Here is an 8,107-nt window from a genome sequence, read left to right as displayed (position 1 = left end):
AATGTGTGTTTGCCCACTTCTGTTGTAAAGGTAGTGACACATAGAAGGCGTTCCCAAAAGCGCATGCAGAATGACACACACAATAGAACATCCTGTTTGCCCGTTGTTGAAAAAACGTAGCTTTGAGGAAAGCTGGCCGTGACCTTCCGTTTCAAGTCCACTTTTCTACTTCTCTGGAATAACAAATGTCGTGGAAGAACGGAATAATTTCCTCACATAGGAACATATGAGACAAATTTCTTGGACATAATGTTAATCGGTAACAGTCGCCAATAACACCCAGACATTTTTGGAAGGAAACTATTGTTGGACTCGCTCATCACGCAACAACAAGAGAACGACTGACCAGTGGATTTCGAGTTGAACTAACGCTACTTTATATATTCCTATGACCTGACAACAGCTAACTTTCTCGCCGTTTTTGCTCCCTGGGTCAAACTACATATTACGGGTCGAGATTCGGGTATTCCATCCTTCACCAAACACCTTTGATAGACGAGGCTACCGGATACAGAGAAACTATGTCAACAGGTTTATTTTTCTCAGCAACTTGTAAATAGGCTCCGCTACAAAAGTTTGGTGATGCCATTTATTTTCACATTTGTTCACATTTTAACCATGTTGTCGTAAAAAAAAAACACATTTCTCAGTCGACATTCATTAATCAGTTTGGCTACATAGCTAGGCCTACTAGGCTACGATCTTGTGCTACTGCGTGCACATCATTTCTGGGATGCAAGTAGACAGAGAACAGGTAGCATGCACCAGTACAAGTGGCGACGATGATATGACCGAGGGTGACCTGGGGGATGGAACTAGGGTAAGACACAAGACTTTGGGCTACAACATGAAGCAACCAGTTCGAAGCAGAAGTCAGGGAGACTTCCAGGAGCTTTTGTCACCAATACACTCATTAAAGAGGAACAGCTTTGGAGGAGGAAATAAAGAGACCTTCTCCTGGACACCATGCAGTGAAATGTGCAGTGACTTGAGGCAGGAGTTGTTGCATGGAAGACAGCATATTTGTAGGGAGAGAGAATCAGGTAAGATTAGGCTTGTTTCATCATGAACCCCTGTAACTGCATATCATGAATATACAAGTTATGTGGCAGTGTCTTTATTCCATGAATCTTTTTTTTCTTTCAGTTTTGTATTTCTACTTCCAATACTGGATATGTAGGCCTACAAACTATTGCATTGTGGTTCATTCATTAGTTAATTAATTTATATGTGTGGATTCATTGCTCACAAATTGATACTACCCCTTTAGTCAAGCTTTGACACATGCAGGTTACCAGCTGCTTGTGTCCTACCGTGAACCTTGATCTCTCTGCTGGCTGGCAGTGGTGTTTATTTTGGCGTGTGTAGTGTAGGTGAAGAAATGCCAGCATCTTTGCTCACGCGCAGTTTACCATAAAAGTCTGCTGATGTCTATGTAAGACCTCTCCCCTCTTTCCCAGGGGTGTTTAAATACTCAAAAGTTAAGTGTTTAGATCTAACACCTTTAATAAATGGAAAATTGGCTTGCACTTCACACTGTTCAGGAGGGTCATAAAAATTGGTGTTTTCACAGTTAAACCCATATTAATGCCATCACCATTTGACAGGTGTGGAGGATGTCAGGTGTTTGACACATGAATGACATTGCAAAGTATGTGGACAGTTTGCATACCAAAAATCATGCTTGGGTCTGACCTAGGGTTACGTTCTAAAGTTGCCATGGCTTGTGGCATATAAATCTCATAGAAATACTCAACGTTTGGATGTATTACTTTGCTGACCTTACTTTGAGATATAGCGGCACACAATATCAGTGAATAAAGAAAATGTAAGTGGGTCGAACGGGAATGCTTTCCAAAATCAGCTCATTTCACATGAAATGGTCCAGCTAAGATTTAGCAATATTTTAGTTTAACAGCAGTGGAACTTTTACACAAGCTTAACTAAAAGCTGACCAGATGGCTGACTTTTTTGGTTGTTCAAGAACTTCCAGGAGTAAGTGGGAACTGTATTTCCTCTAATATGCTAAGTGATGTTTACTCAGATTGTTGAAAGCCATGGTGTCTGACCACAATTTCTTCCAGAATACCATGATGATGGAAGCAGTGGAGAGTTGCAGAGGAAATTACAGGAGGTCACCGAGGTGCGTCCAGACTCATGACTAATGCGATGGTGGATTTGAGTCTCTTTCCCACAACTTCGGAGCTTGGCAGTTGCAGTTCTGACATTTTCTTTCACTTGAACAAACAGATAACTGTACACTCCACTGTTGTGTCTACTTTAAAAGAATTATTGTTTGTGTAGGATGTATTGATTTGTTCTAGCCACTAACGTATTGCCATATTCTTCCAGGAGGTGGAGCTGTTGCGCACAGAGTTAGAGGTGACACACCGTCAGCTGGAAGGGAAGCATGAGGCTCTGAGGATCCTTCAGGGACATGTGAGAATGTGAAACTATTTACACCAGAATATTCAAAATCAGACTATTATAGTTATGTATAGTAGGATCTATTATGTATAGTAGGATCTATTGTTATGTATGTATTATTATGTATTTTGCGTTGTAATGTCTATGTGTTTTGGTAATCTTTCGTTCCCAGGCAATCTTAGATAAGGCAACTACTCATACTAAAATCTTACTTCAGAAGAGCGAGGAGAGGACCAAAGCCTTGGAGAAGGTAGGGTGCACTTACATTTTTAACACAGGGTTAGACAGCTGTATATTAAGCATCCATTACACTGATGCATTGCATTCTATTTTATCACCAAATCAACTCTGCAACTGTGACGTTCAATAATTTGAATTTATCTCTAATCTCATTCCTTCACTAATCTAATCTTTCAGGAAGTAAATGCTTTACAATGGGAAATAAATTTTAACCAGGTGAAATTTAAGAACTTCGAGCAGTCATGGGAGCAGAAGTATGAAAGGTGTGTTTGTTTTGCCTGCATATAATTCGATTTTTCATTACTATGAAACTTATTTAATATTTAAGCATTAAACTACCTGGATGTCCTTTCTTGGTTCCATGGTCTTTAATAGGGTAAGTTCTGAGAATCAAGCCTTGAGTGAAAGTCTTGAGGAAAGAACAAAAGAGATGCAAGTGCTGAGGACAAAGAACTCTTGTGAGTTAATAAATAAACAACAACCAAATACATAAATAACATTTGGTTAAAATGGCACTCATGCACATGTGTGTCTCCTCTAGCTTTGAACCAGCAATGTATAGAGCTTTTGGCCATGCTTAGTGCCCACGACAGGAGTGAGTTTCAGGACACCCAGCCACCTTCAAACCAAGGGGGAGAAGGCTCCGTGCTTGAGGTAGGTTAGAGCATGCTTTGATAAAAGGACTGTGAGGAATGTAATATATGGAAAACGTTAGTGGTATGTTCTGTTGTTTTGTATGTACAGCTATATTTGTTTCCACAGATTTGAACCCACAATATCCCATTAGTAGGCTATTATGTTCAGCATTCATTTTGCTTGTGTTTGGTGAAGTTGGCTTGTATTGTAATATCTCATGTCCGTGTTACACAGCTTGCTGTGTTTGGGGCCTGCCAGTGTCCCTCCAGTCTGAACGAGCCATGTCCATGTGCCAGGAGTTCTGCTGCCAGCCGCAAACAGGTCTTACAGCTGAAGCAAGAGGTTTGTGATATCAGTTTTCCACTTAGCCCGTGTAAGACCCTCAAAGTCCCTGTTTTCCTTGAGACCTAATTTAAAGGGGCAAAAATTCCTCTTCCCACAGTTAAAGACTCAGAGGAGGAAGATGGAGGAGGCGTTTGTGATGGCAGATGCCTTCCGGATAGCCTTTGAGCAGCAGCTGAGGCGAGGGAGCGAGCTGAGGCGAGGGAGCGCGCATGCTCTCCACCTGGCCGAGACTGACACGTACAAGACTCTAAAGAAGCATCGGGGTAGTTACAGTGTTAATAGACCCTTTCAAGAGTTCCATTATCAGCATCATAGTTGGCCCCACAAGGCTTCCGTTTTAACATTCCATATGTTATCTTAATGCAGAGGAAGTAGATTGGGAACCAAATAGAACGTTCAAGCATTGTTTTTGTTTACCTTGTTGAAAGGGTCTATAAAACTCTAAAGTTGACCATGGATAACCTAAACAAGTGTCTGCATGCTCAGTTTATCCTGTTGATTTTGTTTTGGACTGATTCCCACATACATACAGTACATACATGCTGTACATTCCCGCAGGTCATAGACAACAGTATGACATAGCTCACCCCAAAGTTTTTCTTTTTCACCTTTAGAGAAAGAGAGGCAGAGTTCTCTCAACATTGGACAGAGGTTAAAAGGGTTTCTTCCATCTGCTATGGAAGGAAAGATGCCTAAAGACCCATACGAAACACTGCATATGCTGCTTGATCTGGTTTGTCTATCATTTTCTTATTAGAGGTTTTGAGACATATTAGTTCAACCTGCACTTGACCTAGCATAACCCCTAATCCCATCTTGTCCTCTGCTGTTAAATTGATGGTTTTAGTTGAGTGATAAAGAAGAGGCCCTGGCACATCAGAGGAAAGTGAGTTACATGTTGGCCCGCAACACTGAGGCCCTTGAGAAACGTCTCCACGTTCAACAGCAAGGAAGCAGTCCAGACACAGACTTGAAAACCAATGAAAAAGCTCCATCAGGGGAAATGATAGAAGATGCCTTGTGTGACTCAAAGGAGGATTGTAAATGCCCATCTTCTGAAGATCATAGCGCCAAGCTTACTGACAGCCCTTGATCACTTGTAAAAATAAAGAAGCTTTGTAGCCTACTCAGACAGCATGGAATCAAATGTATCAAATTATTAAAGTTAAGTTAAATATATTTCTACATTGTTTTTACAAAGTTGTATTAACTTAAAACAGTCCATTAAAGAGTAATATTTTTGATTAAATGATGGGTGTGACCAACATGTTACGTTAAGGCATTTTCTGGTGTCATTTGTGGTTTCTGTAAAAATGATTTCTTTGACGTAAAAGCTGATCTTCATTAGCCTAGCAACAAAAATATATAACATTTACTACCTTGTGTGCAGGCCTTTTATATGTCGACTAACATCTGATTAAGAACTATGTTTTTTTCCCTTGAAAATAAACGACAGCCTGTAAGGTAGGCAGACATGGGCAGTATTTTAATTATATGTATTTTAAATATGTATTTAATTACTTCAGCGTATTTTGTAATTTGTATTTTGCATAATTGGAACAAATCTAATGTAGTTTGTAACAAAATACTTTGAGGGATTGTATTTAGAGTATTTCAAATACTTAAAGTCAAAGTCAAAGTCAGCTTTATTGTCAATTTCTTCACATGTTCCAGACATACAAAGAGATCGAAATTACGTTTCTCACTATCCCACGGTGAAGACAAGACATATTTTACCAATTTAAGTCCACAGACAAACATAACATTCAAGTAAACAAAAAAGTAAGTAAATAAGAGGGCACATATAATAATGAAAAAAAATAAGAGCAGCAAAATTTGGTTGAAATTGTGCATAGACAGTCAATAAAATACTAGTGCAAAGTCAGGCCAATAAAAGGCTTGGGTAGTTCTGTTTGACCTAAGTAAGAAAGTGACATAGTGGTGCAAGTTATGTAAGAGCAGCAGAAGTGTTGTGTTTTCAGGACAACAACAACAAGTTGTAAAGTGTACAAGTGTGCAAGTGGAGTAGTGCACGCGGCCATTGTGGGTCCAATGTCCAGGATGTTATGTAGCTGAGGGTGGAGGGGGGAGAGGAGGGAGAGAGTTCAGCATCCTTACAGCTTGGTGTATGAAGCTGTTGGTGAGTCTGGTAGTGCGGGAGCGCAGGCTTCTGTACCTCTTCCCAGAGGGCAGTAGATCGAACAGATTGTGAGCGGGGTGACTTGCATCACACACAATTTTGGTCGCCTTGCGGGTGAGGTGGGTGGTGTAAATGTCCTTCAGGGAGGGGAGTGAAGCACCAATAATCCTTCCAGCTGTGTTCACTATGCGCTGCAGGGCTTTCCTGTTGTATTCAGTGCAGCTTCCGCCCCACACAGCGATACAGCTGGAGAGGATGCTCTCAATGGTGCCTCGGTAGAATGTGGTCATGATGGCTGGTGGAGCACTTGCTCGCCTGAGTTTCCGCAGGAAGTACAGGCGGCGCTGAGCTCTCTTCGCCAGTGATGCAGTGTTGGTGGTCCAGGAGAGGTCTTCGCTGATGTGCACCCCCAGGAATTTGGTGCTGCTCGCTCTCTCCACCACAGCACCGTCGATGGTCAGTGGCAGATGTTGGGTGTGACCTCTCTGGAAGTCAACAACAATCTCTTTGGTCTTGATGACGTTCAGCAGGAGGTTGTTGTCCCTGCACCACGTGGTCAGATGGTCGACCTCCAACCTGTATTGAGTCTCGTCGCCCTTGGTGGTGGTCGTCAGCAAATTTCACTATGTGATTGTTGCTGTAGGTTGCAGTGCAGTCATGCGTCAGCAGGGTGAAGAGCAGCGGACTGAGCACGCAGCCTTGGGGGGCCCCTGTGCTCAGTGTGATGCTGCTTGAGGTATTGTTGCCAACATGTACTACTTGAGGCCTCTGACAGAGGAAGTCCAGTAGCCAGTTGCAGAGGTAGGTACTGAGTCCCAGTTTGTCAAGTTTGCAGATGAGTTGTTGTGGTATTATGGTGTTGAATGCAGAACTGAAGTCTATAAACAGCAATCTCACATATGAGTCTCTTTTTTCCAGGTGGGTGAGGGCTGGGTGGAGGGCAGAGCAGATTGCATCCTCTGTAGACCGCTTGGCTCGGTATGCAAACTGGAAGGGGTCCAGGGTGGGGGGGAGAATGGATTTGATATGTGACATGACAAGCCGCTCAAAGCACTTCATGATGATGGGTGTCAGTGCCACAGGGCGGTAGTCATTGAAGCAGGATGGAGCAGTTTTCTTCGGCACAGGTATGATGGTGGCAGCTTTGAAACATGATGGGACGATGGCTTGCTTCAGGGAAGTGTTAAAGATGTCTGTGAAGACATCCTTAAGCTCCCCTGCGCAGTCCTTCAGCGCACGACCTGGGATGTTGTCTGGACCTGTTGCCTTACGGGTGTTGATAGCAGCAAGTGTCCTCTTCACGCTGTCGGCAGAGAGGCACAGGGGCTGCTCATGTAGAGGGGGATGGGTCTTCTGTGGGCAGGTGCTGTTTTGTGCTTCAAAGCGAGCAAAGAAGCGGTTCAGGTTGTTGAGCAGAGGGATGTTGCTCTCACAGCTCTGTGGCGCGGGCTTGTAGTCCGTGAGGGCCTGAATGCCCTGCCATAGGCTTTGTGCGTTCCTGCTGTCTTTGAAGTGGGTGGTTATCTTGTGAGTGTATTCCTTTTTTGCTTCCTTGATGCCACGGGACAGGTTGGCTCTCGCTGTTCTCATGCCAGCTTCATCCCCAGCTCTGTAGGCTTTGTCTCTGGCCCTCAGCAGCCTGAGGACATCCCCTGTCAGCCATGGCTTCCAGTTAGCCCGAGTGATGATGTCTTTTGTGTGGGTCACATCATCGAAAATTAAGAAAAATCTGTCATTTTTGTCTAATAAGCCAAAAATTCATCACTCAGTAAAATATACTACCTATAACCAAGCTATGCTTATCATAGTCTGGGAGCCAAAGGCCAGAATCTTGGTGAACCTAGTTTTGTCGGTTAAAGTTTTTTGTTGCCTAGGGTTTACTCCATAAGAATAGGATGGGTGCCCGATGATATCCCTTGGGCAATTCCCTATATTCAGCTCTAAATACTAATATTAATTTCATTAACCTTTTGGAAAAACAGCATAACATTTAAACCCATTTTTCCTTTTTCTTGCAGTAGTATGCCACATTGTGACCAACTTAAGTGTTAGATCCAACTTTTCTCTTTTACGATCCCCTCTGGACAAGTTGGAAAAAATGAAAAGAAAAGTCAAATGAGTGAGTCAAAATGGTCAACATGTTTGTTTTTGCTTGTGCCGCCAATTTTATGTTACCCTGTAGACAACTTAAAAGCATTATTGTCTTTTATGTATCATCATCTCCTTAGAACATTGGAAGTTGAAAAAAAAGTAGGCTAACTTCAGGAGCTTGAATTGTCAGGTGTGTCAAGTGCTACAAGACTAAAGGACCCCACCTTT

At 42.6% G+C, this 8,107-nt stretch overlaps 1 protein-coding gene across 1 annotated transcript; it reads left to right on the top strand.

Moving 5' to 3' along the window:
• The first annotated feature begins 83 nt into the window (after positions 1 to 83).
• Positions 84 to 5,119, top strand: ccdc125 (coiled-coil domain containing 125). The gene is made up of 11 exons (XM_042101951.1): positions 84 to 1,043; positions 2,085 to 2,143; positions 2,353 to 2,439; positions 2,600 to 2,677; positions 2,845 to 2,930; positions 3,043 to 3,125; positions 3,209 to 3,321; positions 3,538 to 3,645; positions 3,746 to 3,911; positions 4,263 to 4,381; positions 4,496 to 5,119. Exons 1-11 carry the CDS (start codon positions 734 to 736, stop codon positions 4,739 to 4,741), a joined length of 1,455 nt encoding a protein of 484 aa, XP_041957885.1. The 5' UTR covers positions 84 to 733; the 3' UTR covers positions 4,742 to 5,119.
• Positions 5,120 to 8,107: the final 2,988 nt, after the last annotated feature.

The sequence above is a fragment of the Alosa sapidissima genome, chromosome 8, assembly GCF_018492685.1.
Source record: "Alosa sapidissima isolate fAloSap1 chromosome 8, fAloSap1.pri, whole genome shotgun sequence".
NCBI classification, from domain to species: domain Eukaryota; kingdom Metazoa; phylum Chordata; class Actinopteri; order Clupeiformes; family Clupeidae; genus Alosa; species Alosa sapidissima.
Note: the sequence above shows the minus strand (reverse complement) of the source record. Positions and strands in the feature narration are given on the sequence as shown.

Coding starts and splice junctions, on each gene's coding strand:
- ccdc125 (XM_042101951.1), top strand. CDS start 734: ATGCAAGTAGACAGAGAACAGGTAGCATGCACCAGTACAAGTGGCGAC. Junction 1,044..2,084: donor TTGTAGGGAGAGAGAATCAG/GTAAGATTAGGC, acceptor AATTTCTTCCAG/AATACCATGATGATGGAAGC. Junction 2,931..3,042: donor TGGGAGCAGAAGTATGAAAG/GTGTGTTTGTTT, acceptor GGTCTTTAATAG/GGTAAGTTCTGAGAATCAAG.